This window comes from Cnephaeus nilssonii (genome assembly GCF_951640355.1).
Source record: "Cnephaeus nilssonii genome assembly, chromosome: 14".
NCBI classification, from domain to species: Eukaryota; Metazoa; Chordata; class Mammalia; order Chiroptera; family Vespertilionidae; genus Cnephaeus; species Cnephaeus nilssonii.
The window spans coordinates 20,812,162-20,838,916 of NC_137085.1; the positions used below are offsets into that span (position 1 = coordinate 20,812,162).

Sequence of the window (26,755 nt, forward strand, 5' to 3'; positions counted from 1 at the left end):
CGATCCCCAGTGGGGGACGTGTAGGAGGCAGCCAATCAATGATTCTCTCTCATCATTGATGTTTCTATCCCTCTCCCTTCCTCTCTGAAATCAATAAAACTATATATATATTTTTAAAAAGTACTTCAGAAAATGATTTAGTATATAGAAATGACAAGATGATATAGAGCTGCTGGGTAAGACACAAAGAAGTACATAAGACTTCGGTGGGCAGGAGTTGGGGGCGGGAGTCAATCAGGGAAAAAGGAGACATATAATACTTTAAACAATAAAAAAGTGTTCAGTAATGCTAAAGGTCAAATGTGAGGTCGGGATTCCTTCAGGTTTCCTTTTCCTTGAACTTATTTTCCATTTTAAAAAAGTTATTGAATAAAAGCTAAAGATATTAAAACCAAAAGAACAGTCTCTCCACTCTATGGAACTGAGAAAACAGACCAAGACTAGGAACCAGAAATTATAATTTTATGTCTGCCACCAACAACCTGCCTCTTTAGGCTGCTGATTCCTAAATTTGGGGTTAGTGTTTTCTTTAAACTATCTCAGTTAAGAAAATACTACAAAATCCCTATCTAGAAAGAGATAAGAATCCATAGGCATCCAACATCTACAATGATGATGTTATGCTAATTTTGAAGAACAAAAAAAAGCGTTTTCTCCACAAAAGTCAAATATCAAGTCCACTTTTAAAATACATTTTCCTGGTTACTATAAGGCTAGTAGTGCAATTTCTTTTCTAAAACTAAAAGAATATCACAGGAGGAAGAAAATGGCACATTAGCCAAAACCGGTTTGGCTCAGTGGATAGAGCGTCGGCCTACGGACTAAAAGGTCCCAGGTTCGATTCCGGTCAAGGGCATGTACCTTGGTTGCGGGCACATCCCCAGTAGGGGGTGTGCAGGAGGCAGCTGATCGATGTTTCTCTCTCATCGATGTTTCTAACTCTCTATCTCTCTCCCTTCCTCTCTGTAAAAAATCAATAAAATATATTTTTTTTAAAAAAGAAAGAAAATGGCACATTAATTTCAATGTTCAATCCATACCTGCATAAATTAACTTCTGACCAGCTACAGGAAAGGCATCCTTCCCCTTTTCAGATTCAATCTTCTCTTTCAGTGCTTTCACCTGTAGGAAAAATAAAGATTTTTGTTTTGGAAAGTCTAAAGAATAAATGAAAACCCAGAATCTGAATAAGTGATGCAGGAAACATTTTTTTATATACATTAATGCTTCAAAAAACTTAATGATCATACTTTTACAATATTTTATCAAAAGACTGATTAAGTTAAATAGCGCATATTTCTTTCCACACTTTTTTTTTTTTTTTTAAAGAAAGAAAGAAGTGATGCAACATTTGCAACTATGACTGCTTGGTAAAAATCATAAATCACACATGTCACTATGAGTGACTCCAGTACTCAGAACAGTACACAGTGGTTAAGCACATAGTAGGTGCTCAGTTATTACTTGCTGAATGGGTAAATTAATGTAGCACAAAAATGTTTAGAAAAAAATAAAAAATAAATGTATGGAACAAAAAAATAAAAGAAACAAGCAGGAATTTCATTCTTTTGAGACAGGTCAGGATGAGTAGGCAACTAAGATTTAGTGGATATATATATATAAAAATAATTTCTACCCAATAAAAACTGTATTTTCATTTCTAGGACCCATATAGAATATATCTTTTAACAATTTAAAAAAAATATATTTTTACTGATTTTAGAGAGGAAGGGAGAGGGGGAGAGAGAGATAGAAACATCAATGACAGAGAATCCATAATTGGCTGCCTCCTGCTGGGGATTGTGCTGACAACCAGGGGCATGTGCCCTGACTTGGATCAAACCATGACCTCCTGGTTCATAGGTTGATGCTCAACCACTGAGTTACCTGATTGGGCTCTTTTAATAGTTTAGGCCACAAAGACTATTTCACTGTTTTCAAAAGCCTAAATAAGTAACCACCACTCTCTAGCTTTGCTTATTTAAATAAAGAATTAGGAAGAGAGAGAGAAAAAACACCTTGCAAATAAAGCAGGACAAAAACAAAAAAAAAACAATTTCAATCATTTACTACTAAGTGACATTTGCTTCAAAGAAATAAAAATTGTGATTAAAGAATATTAAGAACATAATAATGAGAACTCTATACACATCCATACCTATATGGTTTGGCTAAAAAAGTAATCAGACTAACACTTAAAAGTGTTTATTATTAAACAAAGAAGGAAAATCAATAAGCTAAGCACACAATTCAAATAGAAGATAAATACTAAAAGGAAAAATGCAAGTCAAAGAAATTAAGGAAAGTGAAATGGTAGAAAAAGGTTCTTGTGCCAACAGAAAAATGGACAAATGACAGGGGCAGGCAAATTACAATTACACAGTCAAAAAAAGAAAAAAAAGTTCAATGTCTTTACTAACCAAAAGCATATATCGGGCATCCCCCCAAAAAATGTAGACATAGTTTAACAAGCTGATAGCTCAATTTTGAAAATGTAATGTATTCTAATAAACACTGCCTTTATAATTATTCGAAGTGTGTGTATACATTTTTGGGGAATATATATATATATATATATATATATATATATATTTTTTTTTTTTTTTTGGGGGGGGGGATATATTAGTAACCATTTCCTCTTTGCCCTGACATCACGGTTGCAGCACAGTAGCTGCATCTGTGGTACCAGCAAGTCCAGCACCTACAGGACAGCCAAAAGCATCATCTTCTTTCTTTTTCTTTTTAATATATGAACCTGGGCATGTGCCCTGACTGGGAATCAAACCAGTGACCTCTTGGTTCCTGGGTTGAGGCTCAACCACTGAGCAATACAAGCTGGGACAAAAGCATGGATTTTAATGCCAGACATACTGAATAATTCTTGGTATTAAGTGTGAAGAGATACAGTCTCAGAATGAGAGTATCAAATGATAAAGGGCAATATGCCAAAATGCCTCAACTCTTTTTATGGGGAAGGGAGGATTTGACCCAGTAATATCACTGTAGGTAATGTATCAAAGAAAATAATTAAACTGTGACTTTGGAACCGGGTTCACTGACCTGTCTAAAATTCTGGCATTGTTCCTTAACCTCAACACAATGATCTTTACTTGTAATCCACTTAAGTCATCTAGTAGTCACAGGACAGGCTGAATCTTATCCCCAATCTTTCCCATTTTTAAAATTTTAAGTACCAATGCCATATTCCTACTAGCTCTCTCAGAACTGTTTACTACACCTAGTCTTGCAACTCATTAGGACTTTGGTCCCTAGACCCTCTACTTCCATTTTTATCTTTACTATTAGCTCTACTCAGCTTAGACAACAACGCCACTGCTTCTATCACTTTCTTCCCAATATCACAGACTTTCTTGATTTTCTGCTGCTCCTGCAAGGCAAAATTTCATATTTGGATTGACACAATTAAATCATCAGTACTCAACATAAAATTATTTCAACCACTCTGTGGTGTCACAGTCTCCTCTCTCTCACTTAGCTAACGAATCTTACCATTAACTACCTAACCTATCCACATTTCTATCCAGTCTTCTAAATGCTATTGGTGAAAATGAACGATATCCTCCTTCCTTCTATTCTCCTGGTTAACCCTATCTTCCATTCTCCAAGAGGTATTTCAAAGCTGTAGTCGCCTCTAAATCTGATTCCCAACACAATCTACCCCATGAGCATTTTCTATTTCATTCAAAACATAGAAGACATCAGAGGAACTCACCCTCAACTTTCTGCCACCAAAATGACACTTTTTTTTTTGCATCTACTAGTAGACCCATCTAACCTCCTTCCCACCTAATGGTCCCGGGTTCTTCTTCCTATGTTCCCCAGTACCTTGCTAAAGTCATTATGTTTCCTACCCTTCTCCACCTTGCTTTTCAACTTCTCCATCAAAGCCAGTTCATTTCCATGCACATTTAAACAGACCCAAATCTCTATCATCTTAAAAACGAAACAAGCAGACAAAAAACTCACAATCCCTTGTCTCTGTTAGCTACACTCTCCTTTCCTTAGTCTCAAGCATGTTTCAAAAATTTAACTACATGCATTGCTTCACTTACGGTAACTCCACACCTATTTCTCCTGTGCAATCAATAGTGCTGATAAACAGATGCATGAACTTTGTTCTCATTTTGTTGCTTATTTTCTCTAGTAGTGCCTACTCCCACAATTCTGTTTAGACTGTGCTTACCAGTATCACTGATTTCAGCAACATCATAATCAAACATTTCTTAGTTGTTCCCTATTTTACTTGACTTCTGTCACATTTGACATTAACCATCACCTTTCACTGTCTTCCTTTGGCTTCCACAGCACCATACTCTTCTGGTGTTCTTCCTATCGATTTACTCCTTTGTGAATTCCTCTTCCTTAGCCAGCCCTTTAAGGCTGCCTTTTCTCCTATTCCAGGATAATCTATCTCATCTACTCCTAGTCTTAACAACCATCCAGATGTTATCTATATCTTGCCTAAGTCTTCCCTAACCCAATAAAATTGAGCACACTTTGAACCCGCTTATAAAAGTCTTCTTTCTAGATGTTGCAAAGGGATAGGTAGCAACTGTGCACATGGTTTCTCTTGGGAAGGTTACGGCCAGCAATGTATGCAGTTATGACTCCTGTAACTGTTGAGCCTTGTGTCAATGCTCTTCTTCCAGTAAGTCATCTCAATGGATGGATCGAAAACTGAGCTCCACATTCCCAGTAAATAATCAGGGCTACTTTATCAAAGGCTAATAAACAAGCAGGGGCTAAACTTTCATTTTGCTACTTATCCCCTCCTAAAGAATGGGATTTCATCATTAACTCAACTAGAGACACTCAAGAAATCAAACCTTCTTTTCTAGCCACATATTTCTCTTATGAAATTGTGCACTTTAAAAGAAAATCATACTTGATACCTAATATTAAACATAGTTGACATGGCCCCCCCCCCCAAAAAAAAGGGGAGACAATTATAATACAGGCATACCTCATTTACATGTGCTTTTACTTTATTGTGCTTCACAGATGTTGCATTTTTTAATGAACTAAAGGCAAGATACCCTCTCCCCCCATATATTACAACTCACTTTATTGTGGTGGTCTGGAACTGAATCAGCAGTATCTCTGAGGTATGTCTGTAGTCTATTAAGAAGTGCTAGTGCAAAAGCTGATAGGCTGTCTTTTTTTATCCCATTCCCTTGTGAGGTACTTTTCTCTTGCTTCTTCCATATTCCTCACATTAAATAATTTATCCAGTGGTTCCAACTTACCATATAACTATTTCCCAATGTGAACACTACATTGCATCCCATGGCACTACCCTAGTTCAGGCCAACAACCATTAAAAGCAGTCATTTCCATTGAACAAATTTAAATTTTATGTTTCAGATATCAAAATGTCTTATAAATTATATCCCACTCATAGTAGTATGACGTTTTGCATGTCAGTCTTCTTTTTTTTGTTGTTTAAATTTCTTTATTGATTAAGGTATCACATATTTGTCCTTGCATGTCAGTCTTCTTACACAGCACTTTTGCATAAGATTTCTAAGACTATCGCTTATTGATTAGGTCAGCAATTAAATATTTATAATAACTCAGCTTCCTCAATATTATTTTCTTTATTACTGTTGTAACTATGTTGTTTCTTATTACTGTTATAACTATACACAGGAAAAAGTTATGCAAGCTGCCTCAAAACATCGCAGCTAAATGACTAACAGCTCATAGGTGCTATGTGCTTACCATATACCAAGCAGTATACAAAGAGCTTCACAATATTTAACTCATTTAACCTGTGGTACATCTCTATTTGAACCCCAGCTAGTTACTCATATGGAAGTTGGTATTTTTTAAACAAATACCATTGAACACTGCCACAGGCATTTTTGAGGCAATCTGCCAGCCTTTGATCCAGTAATTCCCTACCTAGAAATCAATGCTAGAGATGCTCACACAAGTACTTCAAAAATATATGAACAAAATATGCGCACTACATTTCTGTAGGTAATACTGAAAATAACCCAAATATCCATCAATTGTGAAATGATAAAATACACTATTGCACATGCATTCATCTGAATACTAGGCAGTACAAGAATGATGACTATATATGCAAAGCATTCAATGAATGCATGTACATATGAACGAAAAATTTGCAATTATCTTTAAAACACAAAAGCTAGTTGCCAAGCAATTTGTTTTCTTTAAATATAGTGTAGCTGCGTTTATATATTACATATAGGTATAAAAATATGACTAGTAGCATATAGAGTCCAGTGGTTTCTTAGACCAGTGGCCCAAAGCCTATCACTTTATACTTTGTATACTTTACTATAAAGCCTGATTTTATTAATCTAAGAGAAAACTTAGAGCTTAAAAGAACTCCACCTCATTGCACTCCCTCAACCATTGCTTACTAATATTACACAAGAATATACTGCAATTTGGGGAACAGATTCCATTAAAAAAGGAAAGTCTGAGGCAGTAGTTCTAGTATTACATAGCTTAGCAAATTAAAAAAAAAATAAGAGCAACTAAATTAACCAATTTACTAATGGTTAATTGCCAAAATGTTTACAAAAATTTTTCACAAAATTTACACTATGGGCAAAGCCTTTTCTTTCCTTCTTGGCTCCTTAGGTAGTACCCTTCCATTTGAGAAACTGGCACAGGTGCCAAGGAGTATTTCCTGAATCTCTCTCCCAAAGTTGGTTCCTGCTAATTCTGAGAATAGAATTGATTAAAAATATGTTAGTTGGCTTCAGTGCAAGTGGAAAAATCTCCCCAAGGGACCCAAGGAATGAAAAAATATATTACAAGAAAAGCGATTTTTAAAAATGAAGCAGTAACTGAGAGTACAATATAATAATGTGTAAACAGATAGCAAACAAAGGCAATTAATTCTTAAAGTAGGGTTAAGAATTTAAGAGGCATGCCTGTAGGGTATGCCTGTGGTCCCAAAATCCTACTTTAAATATAATATTCAGGTATTTAGGGTCCTAAGCCAACCTATTCATGCCAATTTAATCTATTCTATTATAAAAACACTAGAGGCCCGGTGCATGGATTCGTGCACCAGTGGAGTCCCTTGGGCTGGCCTGTGGGGATCGGGCTGAAGCCACCTCTCTGACATCCCTCAAGGGATCCTAGATTGTGAGAGGGCGCAGGCCAGGCCGAGGGACCCCATGGGTACATGATCGGGGCTGGGGAGGGACTGCGGGGGAGGGCTCCAGGGCGTGTCTGGCCTGTCTCGCCCAGTCCCTATTGGCTGCACCACAGCAGCAAGCTAACCTACCAGTCGGAACGTCTGCCCCCTGGTGGTCAGTGGGCATCATAGCGACTGGCTGAATGGTTGAACAGTCAGAGGGACACTTAGTACATTAGCCTTTTATATATATAGAATATTCCCAATAGTAGGATTTCAACAAGATCAAAAGATTATGGAGTTTTTTCTAGGTTGAGAAGTAGTATCTTTAATGAAGAAAATCTGGAGAGCATAGAAAAATAAAAAGAGAATGCAAGGATGGTACAATATCCGCAAATCAATAAACATGATACATCACATAAACAAATTGAGAGATAAAAACCACATAGTCATATCAATTGATGCAGAAAAAGCATTTGACAAAATCCAACACTCTTTCTTGATAAAAACTCTCAACAAGGTGGGAATAGAAGGATCATACCTCAACATAATAAAAGCTATATATGATAAACCCACAGCTAACATCAAACTAGATGGGCAAAAACTAAAACCATTTCCCCTAAGAACAGGAACAAGACAGGGATGCCCACTCTCACCAATCCTGTTCAACATAGTACTGGAAGTACTAGCCATTGTGATTAGACAAGAAGAAGAAATAAAAGGCATCCAAAATGGAAAAGAAGAAGTAAAGCTGCCCTTATTTGCAGATGACATGATATTGTACATAAAAAACCCGAAAGACTCCATCAAAAAACTAATAGACTTAATAAATGAATTTGGCAACGTAGCAGGATACAAAATTAATGCCAAGAAATCTATGGCATTTCTATACACCAATAGTGAACTTACAGAAAGAGAGACTAAAAAAGCAATCCCATTTACCATTGCACCAAAAAAATTAAGATACCTAGGAATAAACTTAACTAAGGAGGTAAAAGACCTATACACGGAAAACTACAGGACACTGAAACAAGAGATAGAGGAAGACGTAAGCAGATGGAAGAACAAACCATGTTCATGGATTGGTAGAATCAACATCATTAAAATGTCCATACTACCCAAAGCAATCTATAGATTCAATGCACTCCCCATTAAAATACCAACGGCATATTTCACAGACCTAGAAAGAACTCTCCAAAAATTCATTTGGAATAAAAAAAGACCCCAAATAGCCACAGCAATCCTGAGAAAGAAGAATAAAGTAGGAGGGATCTCAATACCAGATTTCAAGCTGTATTACAAAGCCACTGTTCTCAAAACAGCCTGGTACTGGCACAAGAACATTATGCCAAGTGAAATAAGCCAGTCAATGAAAGAAAAATACCACATGATCTCACTCATTTGTGGATAATAAAGAACATTATAAACTGATGAACAAAAAGATAGATACAGAGGCAGTAAAGCATCAAACATACTGTCAAATTATAGCGGGAAGGTTAGGGAGAGGTGGGGGAGATAAGAGATCAACCGAAGGACTTGTACGCATGCATATAAGCATAACCAATGGACACAAAACACTGGGGGGTGATGGCATGTATGGGAGTGGAGGGGGGCCAATGGTAAGATATGTACACATATAATACCTTAATAAAAAAATGGGGGGAAAAAAGAAAAGTAAAGAAAATAAAATTATCCCAATTTCCACCATCCAGAGATAGCTGTTGGCTGTAAAAACGGCACCAGGTGTTAGAGCGGTGGAGTCAAACCGGACATCTGTTCAACAACCTTGGTACTTGAGTTTTGGCTAAGAAAGAATTTAGAAGCCAGACTTGGCTATAAGTGAAAGTTTATTTAGAAAGTCACAGAGGTATAAATGACCCAGCTGAGCTGCATGGGCTCAGGGAGCAAGGCCAATATTCATGAATTTAAGTGAGAAAAGTCAATGTGGCTATGTGTACATCTTCCAGCTGCACAGATGCAAGCACAGACATAGGGCTGAATTTAATCACATTTGGAGTTTTATAAGCAAGAACAATGGAGTGTGAGTGGGACCATATTGCCAAGCACTGTCACAGTTCTAAGTACTTTATGTATATTATCTCAAACTCATATAACCTTCAAAACAACCCTATGAAGTTAGTACTTCCAGTGGCAGTGCTCTCATTTTACAGATATGAAAACAGGCACATAATTGAATAACTTGCCCAAGGTCACATAGCAAATGCTACAGCAGGACCAAAACTCTGGCAGCCTGGCTCAAGAGAGATGCTATGCTGACCCTTGCATGTCGGTGATTTTAATGACCAGCCCTATTTGTAGCTGAGCATGGGTGGAAGCAGTAACATGATGGAGTGAAAAGAAATATGGAAAGATGGATTATAGGTCTCACTAGAACTGGAATCCGAGAGAAGGTAAAGTGAGATACCAAAACCAGATAGTGGGGATGGGGAAAGCGCTACAGCTAACAATAATGATAAGTGTTAGTTGCTAATCAATGGGATCGAAGTAAAGTAGAAGGAAAGATCACTGGATGAGAATTTAAGGAATAGAATAGGCCATAGGATGGGCAGGACCATCTATCATGAGTATTGAAACTACATACCAAGGTCACTGACTATGTGACCCCAGGCAAGTTACTAACAATGCTGAGGGTGATTTCTTCTTTTTAAAACATACACTACATATTTTTCATTATTCTCCTGTGGATTTCTTTTTAAAACAACGCTTACCACAAGCTGTGAAGCTCAGAATATTGTAATCAATTTCATGTTTTTAACCCACTGATAAAAACAGCTATTCCAAGAAAAGGGGGGATGTCAAGGATAATTACCAATATATGTCCTCATGTACTATCTCCACTTCCTCATCTCCCAAACATTCCTCAATCCACTCAAATCTAACTCTGGCCCCACCACTCCATGGAGACTACTCATCGGGGTCAATGATGATCCCCAAGTTGCCAAAACCAAAGGTCATGTCGTTTAAAATCTCACTTTTGATTTCTCAATTATTAGACACATTTGATCTTTTCCTCCTTTTTTGAAAAATATATATTTTTTTTACTGAGAGGAAGGGAGAGGGACAGAGAGTCAGAAACATCAATCCTCCTACTGGGGATGTGCCTGCAACCAAGGTACATGCCCTTGACCAGAATTGAACCCAGGCATGTGTCCTGACAGAATCTAACCAGTGACCTCTTGGTGCACAGGACTACTCTCAACCCATTGAGCCACAATGGCTGGGCCATTGGTTGCTTCTAGTGCCCTGACTGGGGATCAAACCCACAACCTTGGCATATAGGGATGGTGCTCTTACCAACTAAACTCCCGCCAGGGCTTAAGGATCTTTACCTATAGAAAATACTCTCCCCATCTGAGTGCTTATTATTGCTCAGATCTCAGTTTAAATGTCACCTTATTAAAAAAGGCTTTTTGTGATCAGTCAATTTAAAAGCAGCCACCCTGACATGCACTAACGCATTACCTCACCCTATTTCAATTCTCTACATAACCATTATCTGGTTTTAAAATTTTGATTTTTGACTGATTTACTCCACTATAATGTATGCACCATGACAGCAGGTCGTGACATTTAATAAGTACTCAACAAATAGTAAATGAATGAATCAACATGCAAACATGAGGGTTCACTGACTTGACAAGTTCACCAAAAGAATGCATCGAATTCATTCAAAAGATCTTTATAAAATGCTTACTGCGTGCCAGGTATAGAATGAGCACAAGTCTGGCAGAAACCATACCAGATTTCCCAGGTACTCTCCATATTTTGTTTTACCAATATGCCAACAAGCCTTAGTTTCATCTCTGCAATTTTAGATTTTAATATACTTACTACTTGATGTTTTAATAATCTAAGAAACATCTACAATAAGGCACTATCTTCATCACAGCTGTATTAAAATACAATAAACCACAATAGGAAAAAGTCACTAATAAAAAATGGCTAGCAAACACCACATACAAGTACTAGAGCAAGAGCATAATCAACATTATGTGGATGAAAGGGGCCACATGCTAACCTGACAAGCTCAGGAAAGGCCTGCATGGCAGTCTTGCAAACTCTTAAGACCTAAAGTAACCACAAAGATGGTCTGAAATTAAAACGTTAACTAAAAGCAGTTATGGTGGGTAGTCATGTCCTAGGCCAGTGGTCGGCAAACTTATTAGTCAACAGAGCCAAATATCAACAGTACGACTGAAATTTCTTTTGAGAGCCAAATTTTTTAAACTTAAACTTCTTCTAATGCCACTTATTCAAAATAGACTCGCCCAGGCCGTGGTATTTTGTGGAAGAGCCACACTCAAGGGGCCAAAGAGCCTCATGTGGCTCGCGAGCCGCAGTTTGCCGACCACTGACCTAGGCCAATCTTTACCTTAACTGAGCCTATTGTCTTTTTGGATCTACGATAGCATATCCTTGAAATGTCAAGGTAACTTGTAACTTCCCTTTTTCTGGACTCCTCAGGACACAACCCAATGCCTGGGCACGAGGACAGATAACACAAATTCCTCCATTATTGTTATCATGCTAATTGTTGACTTAAATAGCCTGTATCCACCTAAGTAAAAGAAGTATGTGTCTATCATTTTACTTTTTTTTCAATCCCAGAGGTTTCCCCAGCTTTGATTTCTTCCGCCTCTCTAATTTATCTCCAATAGATTTCATGTAACCAACCCACTTATGCCTCCTCCTTTGATTGTAATGTATAAAAATAGGTGAAAAACCGCCATTCTCTGAAGCATTATCCCAATGCGTTGAGATTTTGCTTTCTGGCAATTGTTGAGTTTGGCTCAAATAAACTCACGAAAATTCTTTACAGGTTTGAATGTTTTAACTAGAGGCCCAGTGCATGAAATTCATACACTGGTAGGGTCCCTAGCGGCTGCCAGCCTGGTACTACCTCCCTTCCCCTGCCGCCAACCCTAGCTGGCCCCGCCCCCTGGTCGAATTCCCAGACAACTCCCGGTCAAGGGGACAATTTGCATACTATGCTTTTATTATATAGGACCAGAGGTCCGGTGCAAGAAATTCGTGCACTCGGGGTGAGGGGGGGTGGGGTCCCTCAGCTCGGCCTGTGCCCTATCACAGTCCGGGAGCCCTTGGGAGATGTCTGACTGCTGCGGGAGCCAGAGGCGGGAGAGGCTCCCGCCACTGCCGCTGTGAGTTCATGAGCCCGTGGGGAGCGGGCCTAAGCTGCAGTCTGGCCTCCCTCTGCAGGAGGCGACCCGGCTGATCAGGGGAAGGCGGCGCCACCCCCATCATCCCGCTGCTGTTGCCACTGGGGGGCAATCAGGGGTAGGGCTGGCTTGGGGTGGGGGGAAGAAGGGCCGCAGGGGGGTTGGCCAGCCTCCCTGTCCTTGATCAGGATGGGAGTGGCTGATCAGGGGCAGGGCAGCTGGGAGGAGGGGCCGTGGACCCACCCCTGGATCGGGCCAGTTCACTGGCAGCAGTGGGTGTCACAGCGACCGGTCATTCCAGGGGTTACAGCATTCTGGTTGGTTTTTTATATATATAGATCTATCTCTAATATCCTTGGTTACCTAGTTTTCTCAACAGATTAGAAACAGGATACTTATTAGTCTCTCTATACCAGGGGTGGGGGCAGTATAAGGCCAGAGAAATAATTTGGTATGGCCCTGCCAAGGCATTAGGGATGAGTGAATTAAATGTTTGACCAAATATAGCAAGCTCATTTTTAAGTTGATAATTTTGAATGGCCTGTGAATGTTGTTATAAATATCTAAATGGCCCTTGGCAGAAAAAAGGTTCCCCATCCCTGATTTATACTCACACGGTCTTCACTATTTTCTTATTGCAATTCTACATTCAAATTCTGTTTTGAAAATATTAACTAAAAAACCACTCTAAAGATAAAATAGTTCTATTTTTAAAACATTTTTTTTAATATATATTTTATTGGTTTTTTACAGAGAGGAAGGGAGAGGGATAGAGAGTTAGAAACATCGATGAGAGAGAAACATCGATCAGCTGCCTCCTGCACACCCCCCACTGGGGATGTGCCCGCAACCAAGGCACATGCCCCTGACTGGAATCGAACCCGGGACCCCTAAGTCCGCAGGCCGACGCTCTATCCACTGAGCCAAACCGGCCTTGGCTATTTTTAAAACATTTAAGAAATTTAAAGTCATTAAATGAAAATCTACAATTCACTTTAATTAAAATGTCCCATATAGCAGGTTAAATGTTTTCATTTCTTGCCCCAGAGCGTTAGTTTTTACATTTCTACAAGTAGAAAAAAAAAAAGGTAGAGAAGCCACTTTGTAACAATGAGGTTCCCGAAAATATAATATTCTAGAAGTTTATAATTCATATAACTAATACACTCCCTTGGAAATAAACTGGAAAATAGCAAATAGTTAAAAATCTATACAAATACAATATTGGCTCAAAGATAATGTATGTACAAAGTGCCCAAAGAGCTATACAAATCTTATAAAATATAAATATTTCAGTAGAGCTGTAGAAAGTCATTGACTAACTTAAATGAACTCACAGATATTAAAAAACTCTTTTGTTTCAATAATTCTGGAATTAATTTTGAATATTATAAGCTGGTCAAGTTCCTGCAGCACCAACATTTAGTACTACAAAGAACCAAAATCAAAGACATTTAATAAAAAGTTTTACCTGAAAACATTAAAAAGACAGCTGCATTTTAACTTTCATCCTCTAACTCATTATTACACTCTAAGCAGTAAAGGAATATTCAAGAATCTGATTTCTATTAGTAGTATCAATCCACAAGGTACTGTCAATTACTTCTGAGGACACTGAAGTTTCTCATCTATAACTGATATCTTCTGCACCTTTAAAAGTTTAATCACAGCATACTTCTACACATATCTTGAAATAAAATCATTTTGTAAAACAATTCCAAAAAAGTTGGAAACTATGCCTCTTAAATAATGTTTCTTAAATAAAGATGTAGAAAACTTTAAATGAGAGAGATAAACATACACTACTCTAACCTCACTCAAAGGTAGCCACCGATTAAAAATCAATTCCATTTAGGGACCACCAACTTAAATACTATTTAATCTTCACATCTCTGCAAAGCAGGTGCATAACAAGTACGTACGAAGTCACAATGAAACCCATGTCTATTTAATGAACACCATGGCCCCTGGTCTCCAAGAACAGAATTAACTATTTTTTAAAAATATAGATGGACAGAAAGTTGCTGGTTTAAATTTTGCATTATGACAACCTCAACGGGTGTAGAGAATGGCAATTCCAAAATATAAGCAGTAAATATAAGATCATGGCATTATTAGATTCTTGTTGTTCTGATTTCAACAGTGGCTCTTTTTGCAGTCACAGATACAAGTTCGAATGATAATTCGCCATGTGGACTTCCGAAAGTGTTCAAAGGTTTAAATGCAGAAAAGATTCAAAGTTTTTACCTTTTCGCTCCCATAAGGTGCTATTATTGGGGGTGAGGGGGATGCAGGGTTCTACAATTCCGAGGACCCGTTAACCTGGACTTGAGTTTGAGCCTGGATTTGAAGGGCTCTAAAGCAAAAATCTTCAATCACCAGAGGTCTCAAAGTGCACCTATGGATGTGGATTCGGTGGCGGGAGAACTGCAGCCAAAGGCTTCAAGATATATAGGCAAATAAAAAAGTTACCAATTCTGGGGGGAAGAGGGCACGGGATTCACTTTCTCCACCCCTCACCCTCACCCTGAGACAGACGGAACATGACACCCCCTTTTTAAAAAGCTCATTATCTCCGGTTACCATCTCCCAAGAGCTTAGCGCCTAACCGGGTCCACGCAGTGGTAGTGGCGACGCCTACATCTCCCTCCCCCACCTCGGCACCCACACCAGAGGGCCCGCCAAGGAAGCCCTGGCCCCACCCACCCACCCAATCTCCACGAAGGACTCCTAGGCCAAGGCCTTCAGCACCCCGCGCGCGTGCTCCACGCCATTTGCCACCAGGCCTTCGGCGCCCGGCCACTGCTTCCTCTTACTCCTGCCACAAAGCCCGAGGCCAACTCCGAAGGGTCGGGTCCGCCGCACGCCACCCAGGCCGGGACGCTGGGACCCCCGGGCCCGGCCAGCGCCCGGAGCCCTCAGGCCTCATCCAGCGCCCGGGGCCCGAGGCCCACGCACACCGAGCTTCCCCGGTGCACCCGGGGTTGTCCCCGCTCGGGCGCGCCGCCGAGCCCTGCTCCAAGCTGAGGCGGGGACCCCGCGCACTGCCGCGCCGCCCCCGGCCCAGGCCCGGCGGACCCCTCGTGCTCCCCGCGGCCCCAGCCCCGCGCTCCCCTCCGCTCGCACCGTCTCCTCGGGGTCGATGTCGATCTTAAAGGTCTGCTGCTGGAGGGTCTTCAGGGTGACCTGCATGGTGCCGCCGCGCAGCTCCGCTGCCGGGCCTGCTCCAGGTGCTGGCCGCTGGGCGGGGTCTGTGGCCTGGCGTGGCCCTGGGGTCGCCCGCGCTCCTCGTGCGCTCGGAAGGAAGACGGTGGGGGTGGGGATTTGTCACATTCGCCCAGCGGGGCGGCCTCTCCCCGCGCCGTGGCCTCGGGCCGCGCGGCTGCCTGCGACTGCGGCCTTTCCCGCGAGATCGGGCCGCCTAGCTTCCTCAAGCACCAGCCCCTGAGTGTGCAGGAAGCTCGAGAAGCTCTTCGAGACAAGCAGAGAATCCGCTAGCTCACCACAGGCTGGTGGCCGCCATCATCGTGACTCGCCGAGAGGTGCCCCCTCCCCCACCCGAAAAACCTGGGGGATGGGGCCGGGCGGGCGCAGCGCGCAGGCGTAGGTTGCGGCGAGGCCGTGCGCAGGCGCGGCTAAGAACTCCGCCCCGGAATTGGGGCGGGGCGATTGCGGCTGCGGAATGCCCGCGGCGTACGCAGGCGCAGTGACCCTGTCTCGTGGGCTTAAGGGTTGCCTCGTAGCGTCTGCCACCTGGGCGGTTCTCCCGCTCGCCGCCGCTCCGCCTACGTCCAGGCCCCGCCCGGAGGCTCGAGTTGCGCAACCCGTTGGCGTAACCGGGAGCGCGACGTGGAGACCCGACTCGGTGGATTCCAAGCTCTGCAGCTGGGGAACTAGAGGGCGGTAGGTCGGGGCCGGGCTTAAGTGAAAGGATCATGGTTACCACCGAAATGAGCCCGGCGCTTCCCGGACGCTTGCTGTGTAGCTGAGCCCTTGTGGGGGTGACTGGTGCGTTAATCTTGAGAGCACAGACAAGCGCCCGACAGCCTGCGTGTACCTTGAGCCTGAAGAAAAGGGCCAATAAGAAGAGGTCAAGCTCTTTCTCTCCTTTGGGCAGAACTGTCCAGTGGTTGCTCATCTCACCCAGAGTGAAAAAAGTTGTTAAAACTCGGCCCTTACTTAGCTCCTGCCTCTCACCCTGTCTCTCTCCCGCTAGCTCTGGGTGGTGGTGATGGTGGATGTTAGGCATCTGCTTCCGGCTGCCTTTGCACCCGCTGTTCCCGCCCCAGCCCCCTCTTCCCCAGACACCTGGGTGGCTCGGTCTCTCGCCTCCTTTGAATCTTTGCTCATAGGTCACCTTCTCAGTGAGATCTACCCTAGATACCCGACTTAAAGCCGCAACTTCCCTAGCTCCAGGAACCTGCTCAGTTTTTTATTTTCTATAGCATTTACCATCTTATGTTTTTCGCCTCCCTTCTCTAAACCCCAGTCTGAAGTCGCACAAAGGCAAGGGTCTTGTTTTGTTAACCGACAGAGAAACATGCCTGGCACATAAGACACACAAATGTTTGTGGAATGGGTGAATGGGCTTCCGGTTCCTCGTCAATCAGATGAGGATACTAATAGCATTCAACTCTATTGATTACTGGGGGCGGGGGAAGGGTGTTGGATAATGTATGTAAAATCTTAGTACAAGGAACATAGTAAGCAGTCCATAGTAGTTAGCTATGAATAGTATGCCCATTTACAGATAGGAAACCTGGGGTATAGAGATGTTGAGTAATGTTTCTGGAGACACCCTCCTAGTAAATGGTTAATCCAGAATTTGAACCCAAACGGAATGGCCCCAGAGCCTTTGCTCTTAGGTGCCTGGCTATTCTGTGTCTTAACAGGGGACATTAAGGTACTCCCTGTGGCACATTTGACTTTTAAGTGGTTCAGGTAAAAAGCTGACACGATTAGACCACTAGCTATGAGACCGAGTGCAACGTATTTCTGTGGGACAGCAGCCCTCCCTGATACAATGTCACTGCTTGGTGTTCTATGGATACTAGGAGTTCAGATAGAACTTTGTGGAACTTCCCCTGACCAACCTCCCTCTTCACTAACTTAGTATTTCCCCTTCACAGCAAGTATTTACCCATCTTGTAATTCAATATCTAACCCTCTGCCTTCTGTTTTCCTGTATCTCTACTATTAGTTACCAGGTGGTCTCATCTTGTCCCTTGTTTTGAAACTTAGCAGAGCCCAACATTGATTTCCCTCCCTCGGAGCCCCTCTTCCCCCTGAAACTTTCTCCTCTCCCAGTTTCCCCCAGCATAGTTCCTGGCACCACCATCTTACCCAGTTGGTCAGACCAAAAATCTAGTCATCATCTCTTATAGGTCTTCTTCCTCCACTTCAACCACCACATCTAATCCATTATCAAGTCCTGTCAACTTTATTCTCCAAACCATATCCCAAGATTCAACCATTTCTCACCATTTCTCCTTTTATCACCTAGGTCCTAGGCTAATCCAACATCCTTCACCCACCTCCCACTGGTCTCTCCATTTCCATTCTTTTCCCCCAACAGACTGCCCAGCACTCAGAGTGATCTTTTTCAACAATAAATCAAATCATGTCACATATATTAATAACTAATTACACATTAGGATAAGATTCAACCTCTTTACCTATCCTTGGACAACTCCCATGATCTGACTCCTGCCATATTCTCTGGCTTCATCTCTTTCTTTTTCTCATTTACTGTCATCCTTCTGCACCACATTTCTCTCACCCCTCAAACAAGCTAAGCTGGTTCTAGCCTCAGGTCTTTGCAGTTGAGATTACTTAAGTTTGAAACTGTCTTCCTGTATCTTTAAATAGCTAACTCCTTTTCACCATTCAGGTTCCAAGTTAAATTTTACTTCCTTAGAGAGGACTTCTCCAACAACTTTCATAACATACAATAAACATACTAGGTGTACCCGTTAATAATGTGGATTTTGTAATCAAAGAAAACACAGTAATTTCAAGAGAAACATCAAAAGTGCTTTATTCAAAGTAATGTCCATCGCTAGCTACACATTTCCCCCATCTTTCAGGTAGTTTGTGGATACCGTCCCAATAGAACTTTTCTTGTTTTGAGGCAGACCATTCAGAGACCCAATTTTCCACTTCTTCATATGTTTTGAAGTGCTGCTCAGAAAGTGGGTGTGCCATCGATTGGAACAAGTAGTAATCTGAAGGAGCAAGGTCTGGTGAATATGGCAGGTGGGTTAATACTTCCCAGGCAAGATCTTTTATTTTATTAAAATATATTTAATGATTTTTTACAGAGAGGAAGAGAGAAGGACAGAGAGCTAGAAATATCGATGAGAGAGAAACACCGATCAGCTGCCTCCTGCACCCCCCCACTGGGGATGTGCGCGCAACCAAGGCACATGCCCCTGACCGGAATCAAACCCGGGACCCTTGAGTCCGCAGGCCGACGCTTTATCCACTGAGCCAAACCAGTTTCGGCTAGGCAAGATCTTTTAATGTGTCTTTAACTGGTTTTGAAGTATGTGATGGTGCATTATCATGAAGCAAAATTACTTTGCCGTGTCTTCTAGCCCGTTCTGGTCGTTTTACGATCAAAGCATGGTTCAAATTGACCTGGACGTTCTTTGTCTTTCACATCGAAATCATCACTTTTAAAGCGTTTAAATCAGTGTTCACAAGTATCTTGAGATGGAGCATGTTCACCATAAGCGTCCCGAAGTATACGATAACTTTCAGCAGCACTTTTCTTCAAAATAAAGTAGTGAGTTAAAACTTCCCGCCAATGCTCTTTTTTTGGCATGAAATTTGACGTTTTTAAGCGTAAAAATATCTATGATGTTAACACCTTCAGAAAATTTGACATATGAAGTTTTGAAGCTTGTCAGTACAACAAAATAGCATACATATCAAATCGCATATATATCAACATATGTGTAACTCCATCTATGGGGAAAAAAATCCGAATTATTAACCGGTACACCTAGTATATTGCCCTTTACTCTAGGCATGGCAACGTTCTACGCACTTTACAGGGATAACCTCATTTGAGCCCCACAAAATTCCATGAGATAGGTGCAACACAACACTGATTTAAATTTTTTCATGACTCTACCTGAAGTTATTATTTTTAAACTTGTTTATTATCTGTCTCCCATGATTACCCCACTTCCCGTGTCTCTTCTTGGGGAGAGGAACTCACTGCCTTATTCACAGCTCTTTCCCCAGCTTATAGATGGGATCCTGGAATACAGCAGGTGCTAGTTGCAAATGTCGATTGCCTCTCAGTTGTAAACTTATCACCCCATACCTATTTTTTTGTAAGATAGGCAAAAAATACATTTTTTGGTGTGCTGCAGAATTGTAGTAATTAGTTTATGTGTGCCATGACATGAAAAAGGTTGAAAAAAAAAAGAAAAAGGTTGAAAAAATTGCCCTTCTAGTGGGATAATAAACACATAATAAGCTAAAATTAAAGATATTTATAATATATCAGTGATAATAAGTATTATTCTTTTAAAAGCACATGAAGAGGCCCAGCTGGTGTGGCTCAGTGTTTGAGCATTGACCTATGAACTAGGAGGTTATAGGTCAATTCCTGGTCAGAGCACATGCCTGGGTTGTGGGCTCAATCCCCAGGGTGGGGTGTGCAGGAGGCAGCTGATCAATGATTCTTTCTCATCAATAATGTTTCTATCTCTCCCTCTCCCTTCCTCTCTGAAATCAATAAATAAATATATTTTTAAAAGCACATGAAAAGGGGGAAAAAGCACATAAAGAGGATCAATAGTGCTCAGAAAAAATAGAGTTGCTACAGAGAATGTGCCAGATATCTTTAATTCTTCTTCCATCATTCTGTCTTTCCTCTTCTTCACCCAGCAATTGGCTCCAAGAAGGCTGACCTATATGGGTTACCAGAGTTGGCTTCCTGGGGAGTCCTAGCAGGAGATGGGAGGGAGGAAGGGAGAGAGGGAGAGAGGAGAGTGAAGTTAGGCAATTTATTTCTCTTTGTGGTTGGCAGTGCTCTTGATACAAGGTCATTGCTTCTATAGGGTGGCCCTCCAGGTGACTTTCTTCTTGCAGGAAATTGTCCTTCCAGGTTCTAATAACTGCTCTCTATTTTGTCCTTTCAGGCCTAGAGAGCCCTAATTTTTCACTCCAGGGTACTGCACTCTCCCTGTGGTTTCCCTATACTTTACTCTTTCCCTACATCATTGTAGAGTCCCTTTATTGAATCTTCCTGGTTTCCTAGAGCCGCCATTACCAAGTACCACAAACTGGGTGACTTAAAACCATGAATATGTATTGTCTTACAGTTCTGGAGGCTAGAAGTCCAAAATTAAGGCATTGGCAGGGCTCCGCTCCCTCTGAAGCCTGTCAAGGCGAATCCTTCCTTGCCTTTTTCTGGCTTCTGTTGGTTTGCTGGCAATCATTGGCTTTCCTTGGCTTGCAGCGGCAGCACCTCAATCTCTGCCTCCATCATCATATGATGTTCTCCCTTTAGTATGTCTGTCCCTCTGTGCCTCTTCCTATAAGGCTACCAATGGAATAGGAGAACCTCTATTTATATCCTATTATACTCACTACTCAGTTATTACTCTGAATACTTCCAGTCACCAAATGTGTGGGATTTTCTCCCCACACTGAGCATTCTTCCATTATCTATAGACATCAACTAGATGTCCTACAGTTCAACTAAATTCTGACACTATATACCTTTGAGATAGCATCAGATCCCACAAGCTCAGGGCTCAGTCCCACAAGACCGCCCCCACTTCAGATGCCAGTTACAAATGCCAGCTTGTTACTGGTACTTCAGCTGACTGGCTATAAACTAGAGTTTCTACAACCCCCTTCTTTTTTTTCTTCTTTTTTTAAAATATATTTTATTGAATTTTTACAGAGAGGAAGGGAAAGGGATAGAGAGCCAGAAACATCGATGAGAGAGAAACATCAACCAGCTGCCTCCTGCACACCCCCCCCACTGTGGATGTGCCCACAACCAGGGTACATGCCCTTGACCGGACTCGAACCCGGGACCCTTCAGTCCGCAGGCCGACGCTCTATCCACTGAGCCAAACTGGTTAGAGCTACAACCCCCTTCTTGAGTTTGATGATTTGCTAGAACTTGGGGAAACACATTTACCAGTTTATCCTCCTATATAATAAAAGGCTAATATGAAAATTGTCCCCTTGGCCGGGAATTCGACCAGGAGTTTGACCAGGGGGTGGGGCCAGCCAGCTGCCTGCAGCCCCTCTTCCCAGCTGGCCCCTCCACCCCAGTCGGGGGCGGGACAGTCAGGACCCCATCTGTGCACAAATTCATGCACTGGGCCTCTAGTTATATAATAAAGGATATGATACAAGATACAGCTGAATAGCCAGACGAAATACATAGGGCAAGGTTTGGAAGTGTCCTGAGTGCAGGAACTTCTGTCCCCAGGGAGTGTATGGGAATGATGTTCTCATAGTTTGCTGGTGAGTTTACAATTTTTTACAATCTTTTGAAAAGTCATTTAGCCATACAGATGGTTCTTAATCTCTAGAATTTCAACTGTCGTACACACCACATAGATATCTCTAAAAGTATTTTTCTCTACTTAGCTATTACGATTTGAAAAGCTGGTTTTATGGTGCAGTCACCCAGCCAGTGGGGCAAAGGCCTGACATTCACATGTTTTATGTTTAAACAGTATCATTTACACAACCCAACATTCCTTTTTCTCATTTGACCTGATTTTCTTATTAGTTTTGCAAGAGTAGAAAAATTGTTAGCAATATAAATTGTGAAATATATCTTTTGCTAAAGTTCAATGTGTTTAAATAGTTTTGTGATTGTTTTTCTTGTTTTGTTTTCTTTTTTCCCCAATTCATTCTTTTTCTCATTCAACAGGTTTCTCATTTCTGGCTAAAGCTGATTTTAATGCATTTATTTCAATCATACCAGGCTTGCCTTTTGAACTAAAAATCATAGCTGACTTTTCGTTGATACCATGTTTATTTGTTAACTGGTTTATTATAATTTATTCTCCATATTTATTGGGAAGCGATTATATTCCAGGTCCTACCTATATTGATGAATCTCTGAATCTTTGCCCTTAGGGGGTTACTAGGATGCAGAGAAATTGCAATCCTTGTGCAGTGCTGGTAGGAATGTAAATGGTGCAGCCACCATGACTGTTCTTCAAAAATATTAAGCATTAAAATACCATTTGATCCAGGAATTCCACTATGGTTATATACCCAAAAAGATTCAAAGCAGATTCAAACAGATATTTGTACACCCATGTTCACAGCAGCATAACTCACCTTAGTCAAAAGGTGGAAACAACCCAAATATCTATAGGCGGATGAATGGGTAAACACAATATGGCATATACATACAATAGGATATTATCTAGCCTTAAAAATGAAGGAATTTTTAAAAATATATTTTTATTGATTTCAGAGAGGAAGGTAGAGGGACAGAGAGATAGAAACATCAATGATGAGAGAGAAACATGGGTCAGCCACCTCCTGCACACCCCCTACTGGGGATGTGCCCACAACCAAGGTACATGCCCTTGACCGGAATCAAACCGGGGACCCTTCAGTCCGCAGGCCGATGCTCTATCCACTGAGCCAAACCAGTCAGGGCTGCCTCCATCTTTTTGAATGTTCATCCTATACCCTCGCTTAAAGTGCTGTGTGCCATCATGCTAACTTCTTTAAGAATCTCCTCACCTCTTTTCTTTTCATTGGAATTGCCCATAGTCATGTTTCTGAGCACCTTTCTGGTACTGTCTCCTTTTGGAAACTTGTGGAATTATGCCTATATTTTCTTAAAATATTTTGAAATCTAGCTTCCTAAAGTCCTCTGTATACATTTTATCCAGCTCAACCTTGCCCTCCCTTGAAAGGTGCTCATCCCTTTCACTCCAACAAATTACTTTTTCCCATTGGTTGGAATCAGTCAGAGTACAGTTATTTTTATTCCTTCTTCTACCTTATAGGACATGAAATTGTTAGGAAGGCAAGTAAAAGAATCTGCTTTTGTCTGAATGAAGTACCCAGAATGGTATCTCCATTGTGTGTGTTCTGCCAATTGTGTGGCTTTCCTCCAAGTGCCTCAGCTCTGCTTCCATAACAACGTTACTTCTGCTCCTCTCCTTTCATCTTCATCCAAGTGTTCAGGAATCCTCTGACTCTATTGTTATCACAGCCTACAGTGCTGCTCCATCTCCTCCCAACAGGTCTTTTGCGCACAGAACACCCTTCTATCAGTATGTTCCCATGGATCCATTCCATCACGCCAACCCTCAGTGGTATCTCTGAGGTCTTGTTTGCCACCCTGTGCTGTAATCTCAAGGTTACTATGTTGCTCATGTTCTGTGCATGATATCTGGTTATCTGCTGTGTATGTTTGTTTCCTGATGTCCTTTCCAATTGTTTTCTCATTAAATTACCCAGCATCTCCTCCTGTTGAAATTCTTCCCAGCCTTCTTGAATGTCATCCATGGAAACCCATTTCAATTTTGTCTAGGTGTTTTTTTTCTCCTTCCCATCTGTTTTCCATTTACAGCCCTTTTGGCCAGAGGAGTTGGTCTCTGACTAAACATTCTTTTCAGTCTTTGAAAAATGCTCTCCATTCTTAGTCAAATATCTGTCATTCCTACATTTGAAGCTATGGCCCTGAAATAAAAAATTACACCAATGTGTATCTAATAGTTCATATTTCATTTCATATTTTATTCTCAATATTTGTGCCCTTAAGTCCTTTATTTCTTTAGTTTTCTAAGTCTTTTATTTTATACCCCAGATTTCATAGTATCTCAGGATACGTCCATACTCTGTTTTCTATTTTGATTGGTTTTCACTTCCCTGTAACTTGGCAGTTGATAGCTTTGACCTTCCACAGAAGTCTCTGTCATAGGCTAGATTCATACTCCATGAAAATAACACCCCTTCTTGCATGCATTGATTGTGTCAATTCTCAGACATGACCATATCCCTCACAAGGGGAGTCCGCATGTCCCAGCATGTTACTTTTCCTCCATAGCTTTACCATTTCATGTGCCTTCCTCCTCTGTGGGAAAAGAATATTATGGGTGTAATATAATAGAAGGGAGGCTTGCTCTGCTATTTATTACTAGGTAGGTAGAGAGGACAATAACTAAGTGAATTCGCCAAGCCTCAGCATCTTTATCCTTTATGTGGGGATGTCATACTGACCTTACAGGGTTATGATGATGATTTAATAAGATACTATGTGTGAAACCACTTTGTATGCTAAAAGTTAACGTAAACTTAGACTTTATTATTACTTTTTCAATCCTGACCCAAGGATGTATTTTTACGAGAGAGAGAGAGAGAGAGAGAGAGAGAGAGAGAGAGAGAGAGAGAGAAAGAAAGAGAGAAAGAGAAAGAGAAAGAGAGAAAGAGAAACATCAATGTGAGAGAAACGTTGATCAGTTTTCTCCCATATAGGCCCGGACCTAGTTATGTGCCCTGACCAGGAACTGAACCCGAAACCTTTTGGTGTACAGGATGACGCTCCAACCAACTGAGACACCCAGCCAGGGCCAAACTTAGATTTTTAAAGTAATCATTGGATTATTTTTCTTCCAACCAGCAGAGCACATGCAGCTTCATGAGAAGTTGCTTCTACCCCATATTAACTCATTTACTGAGTGCCTTTTAGAAGCCAGATCCTCTGTAAGGAGAAGCAAAGGCATGTGCAGGAAACTTGGTGGTGGACTTCTCAGCTGGGAGGAAAGTGAATTTGGGAGCATGTCCTTCCCCAGAAGATTAAAGTGGACATTGTGGTAGCCTGTGCACTGCCCACACACATCTATGCTTTGCGTGTTTTTTGGATTTTAATACGCCATGCACAAGTGTTTCTGGGCATCCCAGAGGTCATCCCAGCCATGTGTAAGAATCGGCTTATTTTTTAGAACTGTGGGGAGTTCTGACTTGTATCTCCCTCAGGATCCACCATAAGCTAACTTCATCTGGGAACATGCCACAGTACACCCTTCTCGACCCTAACCAGGATGGCTTTGCATGGTTCTCTCTGGTTTATAGGGCAGTAATAACAACTAACTATTTGTAATAGCAACTACAAATGTCATTGGGTATTGAATCCCTATTACGTGTCACATACTCCACTAAGCTCTTTCTATACATCAGTGTTTTTCAGTCATTTAAAAAAATTACTGCTCCCCTAAGGAACCTTTTTAGACATGTTTTTCTTAATATTCCCTCCATGCAATTTTAATACCACACACATACCGTGTATTTGTTTAGGTACTATATGTATGTAGGTACTACCTGTGCTTTATATGTAAAAAGAGTGATATTTTTTCACCCTCACCCCCAAGAACCAATTTTCACACCTTTGGGGGCAATATTACCCCATTGAGAATTCATTACATATGATATAGAAATATATTACTATAGATATTAATCATATATAAGTATATTAAATATATAATATATAAACAATATAATAATTATATATTTTTTCTTTTATTCCCTCCTCAATCATTCCCCAAGTAATCTCTAAACTGTTTGCTCAATTCCTGAATGTATTACACAACTATTGACACCAGCAAAAGAAACCTTGATCCAGAGGTAACAGCAAACACTCCATTTGAGGAAACGCTGCATTTTGCACATAGACCCCAGCCCCCAGGTCAAACCTAGACAGACCCCAGCTTGATGAAGTCCTGTGGCCTCCCTCGATGCACACTAGTTTCTTTGTGACCTCTTCCCCCAGGACCTTGAATGGATGTTGAACATTCCTTGTGAGAAATCTGAGGCGCATACTATTGAGGAGCCACAATTTTCCTACTGCCTGCTGCCAAGTTTCTTGAGAGCCCAACTGTTGGGGTAAGATTTTGTAGAAATATATATATACATACTGCGATCTCTCAGGTCACAAATACTGTCTTCATTTTCTGATGTGTCAAAGGCTAGAAAATGTGGAAATGAGGGAAGGTCGTGGCAGGCCTGGAAAGAGGAGAGAAAGGAGAGAAGGGAAGACTGTAGGGATGGGGTGGGAGGAAAGAGAAAGAAAAGGGGAAGGAGATAAAATGTAACAAAGAGCAAGGGCCTTGGAATCAGACAACTGGCTTGGTCACTTTGTGACCTTGGGAAAATTACTAAAACACTCTGGGTCAATAATGCTTGTTTTTCAAGGTCTATGTTTGTATAATGTCTGGCACATGAGAAGCTGAATTGTATAAGCATTATTATTATCATACATGTTGGTAATAAGAGGAATTCTAAGCAAATAAATTTGCCATTAAAGTTTTCTTAACTTAGAAAAGGCTTGTGCATACCAATACATATAGGCATAGCCACAAGGCATTCTGGGACCTCAAGAACAAAGGCTGATGACAGAGAATCC

General features: G+C 41.2%; 2 protein-coding genes across 7 annotated transcripts in view; one reads left to right on the top strand and one right to left on the bottom strand.

Annotated features, from left to right (window-relative positions):
* RAD23B (RAD23 homolog B, nucleotide excision repair protein) overlaps window positions 1–15,892 on the bottom strand; it is a 41,812-nt gene extending 25,920 nt beyond the window's left edge. The window contains exons 1-2 of the mRNA XM_079789818.1: window positions 15,469–15,892; window positions 1,041–1,122 (exon numbers count right to left, since the gene is read on the bottom strand). Coding sequence (XP_079645944.1) covers window positions 1,041–1,122; window positions 15,469–15,534 — 148 coding nt within the window. The 5' untranslated portion in view covers window positions 15,535–15,892. The remainder of the gene's footprint in view (window positions 1–1,040; window positions 1,123–15,468) is intronic.
* A 173-nt stretch (window positions 15,893–16,065) lies between these two features.
* The window catches only part of LOC307110611 (U3 small nucleolar RNA-associated protein 14 homolog A-like), a 173,114-nt gene continuing 162,424 nt past the window's right edge, over window positions 16,066–26,755 (top strand). For all 6 annotated transcript variants that reach the window (XR_013814458.1, XR_013814459.1, XM_079789816.1 and 3 more), the window contains exons 1-2: window positions 16,066–16,245; window positions 26,123–26,235. The gene's annotated coding sequence lies outside the window, so the exon portion shown is untranslated. The remainder of the gene's footprint in view (window positions 16,246–26,122; window positions 26,236–26,755) is intronic.